The sequence below is a fragment of the Oryzias latipes genome, chromosome 2, assembly GCF_053564925.1.
Source record: "Oryzias latipes strain Hd-rR chromosome 2, Olatipes_Hd-rR_3.1".
In the NCBI taxonomy this organism is placed as follows: Eukaryota; Metazoa; Chordata; class Actinopteri; order Beloniformes; family Adrianichthyidae; genus Oryzias; species Oryzias latipes.
In genome coordinates, this window is record NC_136238.1 from 16844712 (window position 1) to 16861643 (window position 16932).

General features: G+C 35.9%; 1 protein-coding gene across 3 annotated transcripts in view; it reads right to left on the minus strand.

Annotated features, from left to right (window-relative positions):
- The window catches only part of LOC101161957 (plakophilin-4), a 54124-nt gene that overhangs the window by 25710 nt on the left and 11482 nt on the right, over positions 1-16932 (minus strand). For 2 of the 3 annotated variants that reach the window (XM_078933506.1, XM_023964753.2), the window contains exons 3-7: positions 13778-13890; positions 9504-9538; positions 7086-7199; positions 4913-5067; positions 2135-2573 (exon numbers count right to left, since the gene is read on the minus strand). In XM_078933506.1, coding sequence (XP_078789632.1) covers positions 2135-2573; positions 4913-5067; positions 7086-7199; positions 9504-9538; positions 13778-13890 — 856 coding nt within the window. The remainder of the gene's footprint in view (positions 1-2134; positions 2574-4912; positions 5068-7085; positions 7200-9503; positions 9539-13777; positions 13891-16932) is intronic. The other variant, XM_023964755.2, reaches the window with a different exon arrangement.

A 16932-nucleotide genomic window follows, 5' to 3' on the forward strand; every position in this document is an offset into this window, starting at 1 on the left:
TTTAGTTTAGAGTTTTATTGTGTTGGAACTTTGTTGGGTTATGTAGATGTGCAACTGTAGAAAAGCTCCAGTAAATACACAAAAACAGCTGTTAGAAAAAATGCAAAGCAGCAACTCAAATACAACCCAAGCAGATGTTTTAGCACTCTGGAGATGTTTGTAAAAAATTGAATCCTGCATCAAACAGTATTTCCTAACTGTGCCTTTCAAACAAGTCAAATAAGCAGCCCTTTTACATTTCCTGCACTGCTGTAACAAACTGCTCCGTCACTCCAGACTTCCTTCTACAATAACACAGTTCCTATCTGAGCATCCTGTCAGAAGCTTTCTCCAGATCTACAAAGACACAGTGTAGCTCTCTCTGACCTTGTCTGTACTTCTCTATCAACATCTTCAAAGCAAATATTGCATCTGTAGGGCTCTTTCTTGGCATGAAACCAAACTGCTGCTTACAAATGTTCTCTTCTGCTCTCAGTCTGGCTTCATTTCTCTTTTCCATAACTTCCTTGCATGGCTCGTCAGCTTTATTCCTCTGTAGTTGCCAAAACTCTGCCCATTATTCTTAGAAATAGGCACCATCACACTTCTCCATTCTTTAGGCATCTTCTCACCACCAAAGATCCTGTTTAACAACCCAGTCAAAAACTCTAGGAGAGATGGAAGCTATAGCTCCACCGATCAGGACCAAGTGCTTTTCAACTCTTCATCACTTCACCCATACTAATCGTTGTTACTTCCTGCTCCACAACAGTCACCTTCTCTTTTCTTTGATCTCTCTCATTTTCTTTATTCATTAACCCCTTAAAGTATTCTTTCCATCTTTCCATTACACTACTGATATCTGTCAATACATTTGTGGAAATTATATAATAGATCTTATCAACTCTGGCAGGAATAAAGTAATAGATATTATTATATTAACATAATTCATTGTATGAGTCTACACCCTTCCACAGTTAGACCTTGTAGAATCACAGCTCAAAGTGCTACTCTCATAGACAATATTTTCACAAATAATACTGAAAATAACCATGTCAGTGGACTAATAGCATGCAACATAACTGATCACTTACCAGTTTTCACATTGTTTGATTTCAAAGAAAGTATCAGAGGATAAACTTCTTTTTAAAAAATTTTGGGGGGGAAAAACTGTAAAATCAGTTAATTATGATTTATCCATTCAAAACTGGAACTCTGGCCAGAGAGAAAGATGTGGATAATGCACGTAAAAACTTTGTAGAAATATTTAACTCATTATATAACCAGAATTGTCCAATTCATCGATTTAAGAAAAAATGTGCCAAATGTTCCTGCCTAACTGTTGGACTGCAAAATGAAAATGAAAAAAAGATAAAACTATGCAAATATTTCATAAGATTAAAGAACATCTGAAAATGAGCATAGATATAAGGCATAAGTTAACTGAAATAATACACCAAACCAAAAAGTATATTACAATAATTTATTAAAGGAAAATAAATACTAAACAAGTATAGGAAATATTGAAGACTATTACAAAGAATAGGAAAAAGAAGTTTTGAAATTGGTATTGTTTGCTAAAAATACCAGTATATTCTTTTCAAGCAATGCTTGCAATGAGCTGATTAATGTGATAAATATTAAGTTAAATAAGTTTAAAGAAGCGGATGAAGTACAACAAATTATCTCTTAAAGTAAACAAAATGTAATGTTTTTTGGAAATTCTGTCTGGAATAAAAATTCATGAAACTACAATTGAGAGGGTAACAAAGATTAAATATAGGAATAATTAAGGACAGTTTATTTTGTTGGAAACCAAACAGACATGTGCAAACTAAGGTACCCAAAAATATTTCAAATATCAAAGAATTTAAACATATACTTAAATATAATTCTAGATATCAATTATATTGTGCTTTAGTTTTACCATATATTACTTACAATATAGTATTTTGTGGTGTCACAACACTCCTGGTAAAATAGGCTACAATAGTATCATTTTTGATTTCCGCAACTTTGTATGCAAAGACAAAGCAAATAATGAATCAGTTAACAAGATGACATATTTTGTGACCAAGCTGAACTGTATTGTATTTTTTCAATATTTTTCTTGTAATGGAAACCACTTGATTAGTAAATTGGACTTCATACGAACCTATGAGGCTGTCGGGGCGTGGCAGTGCACTTCTCTGGTACAAGCCGTATGGATCAGTCCCATAAGCCAGGGACTGGCTCTGCCTGGGTAAAGTGGAGCCGTAGTGCTGTGGAACAGCAGTCATTCCTGAACGCAGCGGCGACCCTGTTGAAACCCTTCCCTCGATCAAGGACATAGTGGAGCCCAGTCGTCCTCCACCTACCCCGCTCCCCAAAACCTGGATGGCATCACTTGGTGAGGTTGGCGACAGGCATGATGGTGGCATGGTTGTGCCAGGGAAGACAGCAGCTAGTGATTTGGGCTCAGACAGGATGGGAGAGTCATATGTACTCCCTTGGGATGTTCGCATGGAGATGCGAGAAGGGGAAACTGTTCCGCAGCCGGGAGACTGGCTCCTGGAGGGGAGAGAGGCCATCCTCCGCAACACCCGGCTGGATGCCTGATAAGACATTTATGTAGCCTTTTAATGAGCCATTACCTTTATTGCTATTCCATAAAATGCTTTAAATTACTTTCAGATGTCATAATGTTTGCAGGAATACCAATAAAGTATGCTTGTAAAGAATTTTTGCTGTGTTTAATCTGCCAAAACCAATTGGAGCCCATCAGTCAATCTAAACGCAGCAATACTTGTTTGTTTCACTGCTGAGTTTAAAATAAATCTAGAAAATTTCAAATTGACTCACTATTGTGTTCTTTCTGATTTTCATCATCAGGAAAAGAACGTTTAATTATCACCTACGATGATGTCGTGAGTCGTTTCAAAAACCATTTCATGGTAAAACACAATTTTAATATGAAAGGGTTAGATGATGTTGATGGGAGTAAGATAAGATAAGATATTGTTTATTGATCCCACATTGGGGAAATGCAATTGTCACAGCAGTTCCAAAAAGCAGAGGAAAGTGACAGCAATGTGCAAAAGTGAGGGGTGTTCCAAAATGTGCAAGTATACAAATACAAAAATGTAAAAAGAAAGTAAGAACTTATGTACACTATAACGACATAACATATGTTATGCCTAACAATAAAAGTAAATAAATAAAGTAAAAACACAGAATATACAGATGAGTTATGGATGTATGATTACCGGTTTGTAATTAAGGAGACTATGGTAGTTGCTGTCACTTTAAAAATTAATGAATTGTGTCAGCACCATAATGCAAATAAAGCAAAAGTATTTCCATCAAAAAGGTGGAATATGATTTTCCCTTGGCAGCTTCTTCTCTAAAGCTTTGACTTAATAAGATTGACGATTAATTAAAAAGAAGCTGAAACTGTGAAATACTTTTTTTGTGAACTGCAATCCAACATCAGTAAAAAAAAAAAAAACTTCATATTCTGCATTGTTGCTGGTTGACATTAAAGTTAAATTAAACATACATCATATACAATATTTACTGGACCCCTTAAAGCCGGTGAATAATAGAGGTTGTATCAAAGTTACCACTAAAGTTGAATACATCACATTTCCATTTGCCAGTTTATTTCCTTCATGGAATGGTTTTAAGGTTCCTGCTAATAGATAACTGAGAAGTGTGTTTTGGATTAAATTGTCAAGGAAATTCCTCTGACATACAGAGCCTTTTAAAAAATATTAAAATATAATGGAAATGTGGATTCATTTCCATAATTCCATTCAAAATATTGAACTTTCATAGAATATAAATTCAGGGCCCACAAGTATTTTGTTTGTTTATTTTAACATAAATTGGTGTCCCAGCTCATAAATCCGACAAAAACAGGATTTAAAAAAAATACTCTGGAGAAGTCACCAACTCCGGAGTTTCACCAACTAATAATCTATTAAACTCCTTTCAATAGTATGAGTAAACCACAAAAGTTCATAGCTCACAGAGCGCTGTGTGCAAACACATCAACAGAAAGTGTAATGGAAGTGAAAATGTAGCGGGAGAAGATGCACCAGCAAGAGAGATGACCATGGGCCTCAGCGGATCCACGGAGGCCGGGACCCCCAGACTGATGTCTGATTATTGCCGGGCCCCCAGCCCATGTTGACAGCCTTCGTCGAGTGCCTGCGCTGCTACCGCATCATTTCTAACAATCGCACGGTGGCAGTGGGAGGAAGCATGGGGGGAATTGAGGTGGCTGGAGGATGGCAGTCTGAAATCAGGCGATCATTAGACGATTTTGAGAATGTTGAAGACCCTCCTATCAGTCAATTATCGCGCTGCTGCCTTTCTGCCACCCACCTGCCAACAGGATGACACCGCGCGACCTCTAAATGTTGTCACTAATTGTCGTCTAGGCGCCATAAAATTTTAACTTTTCCTTAAAACCTTAGCAGCCAACGCGCAGCATGTAAAAGTGTAGCCACCTGCTGTATCTGCTGAAAAACCTGCGTTTAGGTCGCGGCGTGGCTGCACTTTGGGATATGTGACTGTAGTCTTAAGGGGAGCGCAGGCTGGTGCGGCCATCTCAAGGTAAGTCATTGAAAATAAAATGTACAATTGTTGTGCATGTGGCAAGTGTATTGTGAGCTATTACTTTGACTAATGTAAGCTTCACACACTTGTGCTGTCGCATAGTGCCATTTTGCCCCACCCTAGTTGTTAGTCGAGCATTAGTTCCAACTGCCCTTACTGCTAGATAGTGGCTGTCTGCGGGCAAAGAAAATGGGCAAATTTGTATAAAGCATGCAAGGAGCCCTGCTCACTTATCATATGAACAGCACTCACAGCCCCATGCACAGCTGCAGGCAGTTTAAGATTCCAACAAGAAAAGCAATAGATTGAAAAAGAAAGTTAAGTCAACTACCTGTCCAGAAGCTTGGCCCTCTGCTCTAGGGCTTCTTGACACAGAGGCTCGAGGTTCAGAACGGACCACATTCTGGTTGCTAAAGTAACTAATACTGCTGTCCTGGTAGCCACTGTCTGAATATGAGGTCATGTGGGCGGAGTGACCTCCTGGGCCTGAAAGAAATATATATATATATATATATATATAAATAAATATGAATCGTTGCTCAAAGTACTCTAATCTTTTGCATATTATCTCACTTGGCTTTCAGTTTGGTAAACAGCATTATGCATATAAATATGTACACATGGTTCTGCATGTTAAGCTTTTATATAGCTCCTGGTACAATCTGCTGGCCTACTTTCTCCAGGAGGAAGGAGGAAGAGAAGGAAGCAAGTGTTGGGTATTTTTATACTCTGACCATTTTAGCTACCGGTATATAGAATATAAATAAGACAAAATTTGTTGTATAATTTGTTGTATAATTCAAATGCTAGTACTCAGTAAAACAAAAGTTACTTTGTTTTACTACACAACGAAACATGGATGGCAGAATTTTACAAATGTTTTTTAAATCTATTCTCTGAAGATAAAGCAATAGACTTTTGCACAAATAAGAATTCACAGTGTTTTACAAGCTTCAATCTACCAGTGGCTTGTTTTTTTTTTATGGTTTAACCATCAACATATATTACTGGACGTGACATACAGCATGACACGTTCCTATGCATTGAGTCTTGCCCGTTTTTCCAAGTGAAGTAATGACGAGGTCCAAACAGGCATGCAAAGAATCACAAAAGGGGGCATTCTATTTTGCAATGCAAACATTATGACAAGAAAATAATCCGATCGAGAGGAGTCACCTTTCACAGGTTCATAAACAAATTTTAATAGAGAGAAAGGACCCAAAACATTTTTTTTTCTATTTTTATATGAAATTGTGCCATAGAGTGCATATTTTGCGGTGCATATTTTATTTTTATAGGTTGGATTACTAAGAAAACTTCCAAAGAATTATCCTGTCAGACAGGATTTCTTCTTGCTAGTGCTCCATCTCAAAGACTTGCAGAGGCCTTCACGCTAGTGAACCTCAAAGATCTCGGCAGACTCCAGTGACCATCAGACTCAATAACTGCTATCCTGTTGTCATCACATCACTGCTGCAAAAGCACAAACAGCATCAACAGTACACCAAGCTAATTATTTTCAAAGGCCTATAAAATTGTCTATTTGAATGCAATTTTTGAATGTAACTGAGATGTATTTGACATGTATGTAATGCAAAAAAAAACATAATTAAAGTTGTATTTTCCTGTTATTTATTTTATTTTAGTAGATTTTTACAAGGTGTTTCTAACATAATTTTATTTGTGCGTGTGATAGAGGGAGTTTTTTTTTCTTTAACAGTTTGTGGGGTATTTGATAGGAAAATGGCTTTTTTACTTAATTTTGTCAAGTTTATCAGCCATTCATGCCATTGAACTTCAACAATCCCCCTCTTTTCTGGGCTCAGTTGGCAAGCATTTACAAGTTTAGTACATAGATTCCGCCATATAGGCAGGCAAAATATATTTTTTTTTTCGAATATTTAAAAGCTGTTCATTTGAAGGCAATATGTTAACTGTAACACTAGATGCCGCAGTTCTTGCACTATTCACAGCTTAATTTTTAGAGATATAATATATTTAAATATACTATGAAATTAAAAATTTTCCAAAAATGCGGGACCTAGCCGCATTTTTGCAGTAGATGCCTGCCTGTTGCATGTTGGAACTGTAGGGTTCTGTTGACGTGACTCGATGCACAGCAATGGCACCTGCACTCGCACAACACTGAGCTTCAAATAGATGAAAGCCAATCCAGTAATATATATCGATGTTCCCTGAAGGCTTGATGGATTAAAAATGTAAAATGCTCAAATAAAAGGAACCTTATCTCAGAAAAACAATCAAATTTGTACACTTTTAGCTCTTGTTTAAACACTCAAAGTTTAAACCTTTTTGGAAAAATAAGTCCTTTATTTTAGAATGAAACCAAGGACCAGCTCACAATCGAAGATTTATATTATTTTGCAAGCTGCATGCATTCTTTACAGAAGACACAGAATGGAGGAGAATAAGCAAAATATATTACAAAAAATGTAAATTGAAATCCTTAGTCTAAATTCAAACCATGTGCACATTTAACAGACCCTCACTGTCATGTAAGGAGCCGCGGTCCACTTCAGGGAGGTACATTTCTTCCTCTGTCTCTAGGTGTTGAACTGGACATCCAGGGATCTCCATGGCTCCACTCTGAGGTTCTCCTATTAAACAACAAAAAAAATTTATTCAGTTGTCAAGTAAGGTATTGCTGTCTTTTACACCCAGGATTACTGAAAAGGTGAAACGTTTCCAAAAAAACAAACTGCAGAATTTTCTGTTGAATATTTATTTCCATGTTATTTTTCTAGGTTAATAAGGAAAAATTAGCCTGATACTGTTATATAGATTTTCTTCAATGGTCGCCTTCTGAGAGCCCAAAGCAAATTTTAAAGTGTTTAACCCCTCAACACCTGAATCTACACTATATTACCAAAAATATTCGCTCACCTTCCTTGTCTCACTTACATACCGTATTAACTGAAAAATGTTTGGTTGGATTTCATTGTAAATATGCTAATGTGGCTAATGTGTAGCTGTGTCACACTGTTTTTTATGTGTTACTAACAAAGTTGGGAGTTAGTTAGACCACAGTAACATTAAGTTAGTGGTATAAGTGTTTTTTTAAGTTTTGCAAAATAGGTTGGGTGTTTTTGTGAATACCCTAACACAGTGGTGTCAAAGTGCTTTTGTTTTTGTTTGCTTTTATGTGTTACTAACAAGCAAAATCAGTCCATGTTTATCATGCTCATAGGAGACCCCCACTTCTCTTGGATGTCCCCTTCTTGCCCAGGGGGGATTGGCCCCTGCCTTGTTCTCTATTGAACTTCCCGCGGGGTGGCCCGGTGGGGACGGGTTTCCCTTGGAGGGCCCTGGTTAGTGCCCGGGGTGGGGGAATACTCAAAAGTCTCGGGTGGTGGGCGTCATACTGTATATGGGGCTGGGGGGCTCTCCAGTGGATTGGGCCCTGGGCTGGGCCCCTAGCGCACTGGTAGGGTTATATTTCTGGCTGGGCTGCAGTGTATAGTCTACATGCTCCAGTGCCACCCTGCTCTCTGGCGCTGGGGGCCTCTGTGGCGGTTTTGCCGGCCCTGTTTGGGTGGCTGAGGTGGATTGCCTGGAGGGCGGGCTTTTCGATTTGCTATCCTGCATGAGCATTTGGGGGCCCCTGTTGCCTCAACTTTGGTGAGGGTGTCTGGGCACTCCCGCTGTTTTTACATTTCATCATTCACCACAGTAGAACACAACCGCTCACCAGAGCACATGTGCCAGCTTGATTTTGCACTAATAGTAAGTGTAACAGAATGATATACTTGACATGGATTTATTTGTATAGGTATGTGCATGTGAGCTGCAGTTGTATTGTTTTTTTGTTTGGTTATTCAAACACAAAATGAAAATAAAACACAAGAGTTATAGATTGAAAAGACAGAAATGTGTAGCTTTGTGTTTCTACCCACCACTTCTTTGATCATCGTTCAACTTCTTTAAAACCCCCATTTTTTTCCTCCCCTTTCTTTTGTACCCTCATCCCCAGCTCTAACATACCACTCTCTTCTTTGTTTCCGTCCAGTCAAATAAAAAAAATATACAAACATAATTAAAATAAATAAAGGTTAGCCTCAAATACAAAAGGGGTTTATACAAATATACACCTCTTGTGTCAGAAGATCCGTGTTCTATTGTAACAGTAAACTCTGTCCAACACAAAAGGCCTTCAGTTCATATCTGTTTGCTAAGCTGCTAGACAAGACAAATTAAAAAAAAAAAAAGTTGGGGGATAGCATAGTCACCATAATATTTGTTTTAGCTTTATCCGTCTGTTTTTTTAGGTCTTCCAAACAAAATTGGGAATTACAGGTATTGATTGTAAATATGACAACGCCTCTAAAGTGGCTTTACTAAAAAGGTTGGGAGTTAGTGAAGCCACAGTAATATTTGTTGTATCAGCATCAGTCTTACTTTTATGTTTTGCAAATAAGGCTTGCAGTCAATGTGAATACACTAACATTGCGAAAGTAGCGATGTCAGACTGTTTGATTTTTTGATTTTTTTACGTTTTACTAACGCTTCTCACGTGGCTAACGTGTAGAATGGTACAAACAAGTTCCAGAGTTACTGTAAATACCATTAGTAGAGTCTAACTGACTTATCTCTGATTGTTTTGTTTCGTTTAACCCCCTTTATAGTTTGGTGCACCTTATAACAATAAAAAAATAGGCTATTCATTGAAAATGGGCCTTATAATCCAGTGCTCTCTCTAAAGTGGAAAACACAGCAATGTAAGTTTAGAGCAGAAGTGGTTTGGATGCATATTTTCATTAATAGGCGTCAAGGCATTTTTAAAAAGTCCATCAGCTACAGAGCTTTGCTGAAGCTGCTTTTATTTTTTCCTGTTTTATCCAAATATTTTCTAACATCTGCTATAGTTTTTTTTTAATAATATACAAAACATGACAGCATCCTACCTGCAGTTCTCCATGCAAACGACTTCTCTGAGGAGCTTCAGCAGCAGAGAGGAGTTGAGAAAGCAATCAGATCAGTAAAAGGAAGAAAGATGTGTTTTAGAAGTAAAAAATAAAACATCCACAGGATTTTTAAAGAAATGTTCAATAAATCTTCAAGAAGACAAAAGACTGACTAGCTTTCAGTAATTAGACTCGCAATCAAGCCTGTTTTATTTAAACAGAGGTTTATTTTGGATTTTACAAGTAGGAAAAAAAATCTGATCTGCCACATTTAGTCAAATATTTATACAAAAATATTGTTAAAAGAGGAAACAAAATAAATTCTTATCAATCTCCTTAGTTGCCTAATAATAAATGCATTAATCCCACGGAAGTTTCAAAACCCAAAATCACATTAGATATGGTTTACACTGCAAAATGACCAGCATATTCATATTTTTTGAATCATGATTGTTTTATATATCATTTAGTGCTATATGATTTCTTTCTTTTTTTACCAGTTTTAAATGTGTGTTCATGGAAATACTTAAACCTATTTTTTCAAAAATTGTTGATACATAAAACAAATCACAAAGAGATTTTGTCTTATTTGGTTTGCTTATGATAAACAGGTGAGTCCAGTATATCAAAGCTTGAGCAATTTTTGGCAAGCTTTTTAAGCTTTATTACAATACAGTTTAGGTTTAAGAAGTGCTTTTAATTTTAGAATTTATGAAAAAATTCTTGTAAAAAGTCATGGAATGTTTCAGTTAGATCTTTCTCAATCTTATTGATCAGTTAGAGCTTATGTTACAAATGATTATAAAGTGGGGCAAAAATGTATTTAGTTAGCCACCAATTGTGCAAGTTCTCCCCCTTATAAAGATGAGTGAGGCCTGTAATTTTCATCATAGGTGTACCCCAACTATAAGACAAAATGAGCAAAAAAAAATCCAGAAAAATCACATCGTCTGATTTTTAAGGTATTTTTTTGCAATGGGTTAGCAGCTTGGTGTGAAGAAATCAACAGTAGGAACAGTTTTTAGAAAACTGAATACATACAAGATCACTGATAATCTCGCTCGATCTGAGGCTCCCCGCAACAAAATGAAGAAAAATGAAGAGGTCTATTCGTCGTGTTTGGGTCAGAAAGAATGCTGAGTTGAAGCCAAAGAACACCAGAACTACTTTTCCAGGTTATATATTTCTATGAACCCCTTTTGTTTTGCTTATTATTTTTTAATTATTTATTAAATTCTATGTTTTATATTAGGCCCGCACAATAAATCCCAAATTTATCATTATCGCAATATCAAGCTGTGTAATATGCATATCGCAAAAAACTGAAAAAAATTGCAATAAATGGTTACCTTAAATGTTCCAAAAAAAATCTTATGGCAGCTTGATATATTTAAAGAATCAAATCCATTCATTGATTGATTTGATTGATTTGATTGATTTATTGATTTATTTCAAGCATTGTAGTCAAAGAAATATAAAAAAAGTACACATATTTATCAAACTCATTACAGAAATGATGAAATGCATAGATTAAAAAGACAGAAAACAAAACAAAAATGTCACTTAAATCACATTTGCTTAATTAAATACAGTGATCATTAACTGAAGTATAAGTAGAGTTTGATATATTGCTTGAAAAGGAGTGGGAAGAAGCAAGCTTATATAATCCCACCCCTACTGAGTTCATTCATGTGATAGTTTTACAGAGTTTTAAATCCGGTTCTGATCAGATAGATTCTCTTCAAGTAACAAAATCCAGTGCCTAGAAATGATTGATGATCTTCGGAAAACATTCATTCATGATTTCAGTAAACAGTAACGATACCGATATGTAATAATAATTGATTATCATTAGAACACATGATAAGATTAAACCAGAAATTATTGCTACACATTGCAGATCAAGTAAATAAAATCAATAGCTTATTGATTGTAATTTAAACATTTCAGTAATCATTATTGCACATTACAATGTAACACTCATTGGTTGTAATTAAAAGAGCTTTGATTATTTCACCACAGTCAAGTTCACACATGTATTTGGAATTATTCAAGCACCTGTTGATCCTTGAATCCTCTTATCTTCATATCCTGAAATAAGAGTTTCTTTATACATTTTCTTGAATATTTGAATATTTGAACATTGTTTGAGCTCATTACTTAAACTGTTCCAAAGTTTAGTGCCACACACCAACACACAGAAACTTTTCTTTGTGGTTCTTATCAATTTGATCTTGAAGTTCCTACATCCCCTCAGTCTGTAGCCTCCTTCATTTTCTAAGAACTGTTTTTGGATGTTGGATGGTAACAATTTCCAGCTGGCTCTGTATAAAAGTTGCGCAGTGTAAAAATCAACAAGGTCATACAGTTTTAAAAGTCTTGATTGATAAAATAGATTGTTCGTATGATCAAGATATCCGGCTTTATGTACAACTCTGACGGCTCGTTTTTGAAGTAGAAAGAGAGGATGTAGTGAGCTCTTGTAATTATTCCCCCAAAGTTCTATACAGTAGGTGAAATATGGTAATATTAAAGAACAGTACAATAAATATCTACTGTTGTATCCTAATATATGTTTAGATTTATTTACGATTGAAATACTTTTTGAGACTTTAGTTTATATGTGTCTGATGTGTGGCTTCCAACTTAGTTTGTCATCGATAAAAACCCCTAAGAATTTGATTTCTGTAACACGTTCAATTAAGACATTATTTATTACAATTGAGGGCTCTTTATTTGTGTTGTAGTTTCCAAAAAACATCACTTTGGTTTTATTTAGGTTCAAAGATAATTTGTTGTAATCCATCCATAGTTTTATATTATTTAACTCTGTGTTCACCACCTTTATAAGTTCCCTTTGATTGTCTGTAGAATAGAATATATTTGTGTCATCAGCAAATAATATGAGTTTCATAAGCTTTGAAACATTGAATATATCATTTATGTAAATATTGAATAGCAGCGGGCCCAGAATTGATCCTTGTGGGACACCACAACTTATCTCTTTGGTTTCTGATGTATATTCATCAATCTTGACATATTGTTTTCTTCCCGTTAAATAGATTTTGACCCAAGTTAGCGCTAGTCCTCTTATCCCATACACTTCCAGTTTGTCAAGTAGGATGTCATGATTGAGAGTGTCAAATGCTTTTTTTAAGTCAATGAAAACTCCAGCTGCATATTTCTTTTTGTCCAGAGCATTTGTGATTTCCTCCACAGCATCAATGATAGCCAATGAGGTAGATCTATTTTCTCTAAAACCATATTGGTTTTCATTTATAATGTTATATTTTTCAATAAATAAAGCTAATTTATCATTGAATATTTTTTCTAAAATTTTTGAGAATTGTGGAAGAAGAGAAACAGGTCTATAGTTTGTAAATATGTCTTTGTCTCCACTCTTATAGATGGGAATCACTTTGGCTATTTTCATTTGGTTTGGGAATCTCCCTGTTTGTAATGATAAGTTACATATGTATGTTAGAGGCTTAGCTACACTATGAATGACTTTTTTCACCACCTTTATATCTATATCCTCACAATCATTTGAGTTTTTACTCTTGAAATTATTCACAATTGATATCAGCTCATTTTCGTTCATATCAGAGAGAAAGATTGAGTGTAGGATCCTTTCGATGGGTGGGTTATTGTCTTTGCTAGTTTTGCATTTTGGAATTTCCGGTGACAACTCTGGACCCACGTTTACAAAGTAGTTATTGAGACCGTTTGCTGCTTCATTGATGTCATAGCTTTGACCCTTCTCATCTGTAAAGTAATCTGGATAAGTTCGCTTTTTTGTCCCATTTTTAATGATGTTATTTAATATTTCCCAAACTCGCTTTACGTTGTATTTATTATACTTGACCACTTGGATGAACCCCTTCAGGTTGTTGACCAATCAGATGAAGCCCTTTCATTTTAGATGTTTGCCTCCTAAGTAGAAAAGGGCCATTTGGAGTTTAATTTAATTTATGTTGACTATTATTTAAAATAAACTGTTGCAGTGAAATGGAAATTATATTTTGGTTGTTTTGCTATTTCCTGGACTTCCTGGATTTTCTTCTCATTTTGTCTAACATAGTTGAGGTATACCAATGATGAAAATTACAAACCTCTCTCATCTTTTTAAGTGGGAGAACTTGCACAATTGGTGGCTGATCAAATACTTTTTTGCCCCACTGTATTTAACAATAAAGGAATTACAATGTTTTCTTATATTGTTATGCATTTCAAAAACTATCTTGATAGAATTAAATCCACCATGACATATCTACCTGCTACTGTCCCCTGCTGGTGAATCGGCTTCCAGCATGCACTTCTCCAGCTGATTTGCCACCATCTGTCGCTCCTCTTCCAGTTCTCGAGTCAACCGCTCAAACTGGAGCTCCTGCAAAGGGACAGTTAAGAACAACTATTATCATTCTCCTGATTTCTCCTAACCCATGATAAATATAGTTTACCATGAGTGAGAATTTCACAGTAAAAAATTGTTTAGGGATTGCATGGTAGCATAGTGGTTAGCACACTTGCCTCGTAGCAAGAATACCCTAGTTCAGATCCCACCTGGCTCATTTCTGTGTGGAGTTTACATGTTCTCCCCATGTGTGCATGGGTTTTCTTCGCGCACTCGAGCTTCCTCTGCAGTCCAAAAATATGCTTTATTGGTATCTCTAAATTGTCTCTAGATGTGTGTATGTTTGATTTGTTGGCCCTGCAACAGACTGGCGACCTGCTCAGACTAAACCCCGCCAGTAGCTGGGTTGGCTTTGGCTGTCCCATGACCTCAAAAGCGATTTAGTTGGTTCCGAGGATGGATGAAACTCTGTTTAATAATATACAGTATTTTACATTCTTTGGGCGAGAGGAATTTAAAATACTGAAAGTGCAGTATTTTACAGAAATAATATAAGGTCAAAGTGCAGTTTTAACAGAGGCAATAATGGCGTTAGTTCAGTTTAGAATTTTCCTATTGAATTCTATGTATTCATGATCCTTTTGATTTTACTTTTACTTTACAATTACCGGTGTGAAGCCCATTGAGACGACTGTTGTTGTCATTTTGGGCTACACAAATAAAATTGAATTGAATAAAATTGTAAAGCCAGCAATTTCCCTAAAAGAGTGTAACTGACTTATTGGTTTTTGGAAGTGGTCATTCTGTCATCTGGTAGTTATAAACCTATTTAATCACTCCTTCGTCCATTTATTTTTTTCTCAAAAAAAAAGTATTGGTGACTATCATAATTCCCCATTCAATATGGATCTTCCCCTCCATCTTTTATGCCTTCTGTTAAGTCAGTCATACATTTATTATTCAATGCATTCTTAAATGATCTGTCTTTCATGCCCTCATCCACCCAATTATCCACCCATTCCCTCCATGTATACATCCATTCTATTTAAGTGTCCACCTAAGATACTTTTTCATACTCAATTGTCAATCCATCTCTCTATCCTTCTCTTATTCTATTCCTTTATTCATTTAAAATCTATCAGTGCATCTAATCCCCAACCTATCAAAATGTTGTAGTAGCATCAATCATTTGATTCCATTCATCAAAATCTACATCCATCTATCCAATCACACAATACACACTATACATTACTGTGGAAGCTCAAACAATTTCTTTCTGCTCGTTATCCTGTATTTTATCAACCATGTTAAATGTGTGCTCCTTAGTAGCATTTACAGCCACACACTGGATGGGGGAGGGGGGAGGGAGTGTACAGCTGCCGACTGAAAGCATCTACATTTCCTATACATAGTAAAATGTTGGCCTGACTTGAGTCACAGGGAGCCTGATTTTCCTAATAAAAAAAACCCAAAAGGCAGCTATCTGGAGACCTTAACAAAAGCGCCAAACGCACAAGGGAATTGTCAACAAATTATGTCTTCAGCTCTAACTGCTAGAAAATTGAGCAACACTCATTACAAATACACAGAGCAAATCCTGTATGGTGATATGTTAATTCTTCTGCAAAATCCAACTCAGCTATTTGTTTTTTCATAAGCAGCACACTGCTCATATTTAGCTAATGTGACTACAGCTGTACACTTATGGGATGACAGAATAAAACTTTTTATGCTCCTAGCAATTTCACAGAATTGTTTTTCTTTCACTGTATTATTTTACATTTTTATTTCACAAGATTAATAAATGACAGAAAAACTGCATTTTTACAGAGTGGTTTAGTGATGGGCATACACTAACATAAGATATTTGTTTAAACATGTAAAAAAATACATAAACAAGTAAATGGTCAAAAATAGACCAGGACAGTGAGACCATCAAGCACTCTTGGTGACAATATAGATCTGTTGACAAAAGTATGGAAAACAATGTAAGTAATGGAAAATACAACATTAAAAATATGTGAAAGTAGAGGATGCAAAATCACGAATGGTCAACTCTAAAGTTCAGATCTAAAAGTTGTTGTGTTACGCTGGCCAGCAGACTGAGATCCAGGAGAAGGAAGGGCTTAAACACAAGATGCAAAACTACAACACGTTGATTACAAATGGACACGTACCAGTAAAGTTTCTTTACAGATACACTATATTACCAAATGTGTTCGCTCACCAGCCTCGACTTGCATATAAACTAAAGTGCCATCCTATTCCTAACCTACACAGTTCAATATTATGTCGGTCCACCTTTTGTATCTATTACAGCTTCAGCTCTTCTGGGAAGGCTGTCCACATGCTTGAGAAGTGTGTTCATAGGAATTTTTGACCATTCTTCCAAAAGCACATTGGTGAGGTTACACACTGATGTTGATCGAGATGCCCTAGCTCTTAGTCTCGCTCTATATTATTCCAAAGGTGTTCCATCGTGTTCAGGTCAGGACTATATGCAGGCCAGTCATGTTCATCCACACCAGACTGTCATCCATGTCTGAAAAGTTATTTTCAGTGGAACTAAGAGGCCAAGCCCAAGTCTTAAAAAAACCTCCACACCATAATTCCTCCTCCACCAAATTTCAGACTCAGCACATTGCAATCCAAAATGTACCGTTATAAAAGTTTGAAATTTTAGAATACATTTTGAAATGTAAGTGTCTAATCTAAGCGTTTTTTTGTATATCATTCTAGTCTCTGGCTGCAGAAGTCTAAAAGGACAGAGAACCAAATCAGAAGTTTGATTTAGGGAGGAAAAAGACCAAGGAGAGTTTTATAAATTTACAGCAAGCAGTGAATTTTTCGCAGAGTAAATTATGAACTCCAATTTAAGATTGGTAAAGGAAACTGTGGTGAGTTTAGAAAATCCCAAATCATCTATCATTAGTTGCAAACTGAGGAAAACTTTCTGGATAAATTTATATTATTCTGCATTTTTATTTTTATTTTGATAAATAAAAATATGTGTTTTTATTTTGACTTTTTTTGTTGTTGCCCTGACTTGATGTCAGGGGAAAGTTAGAACATATG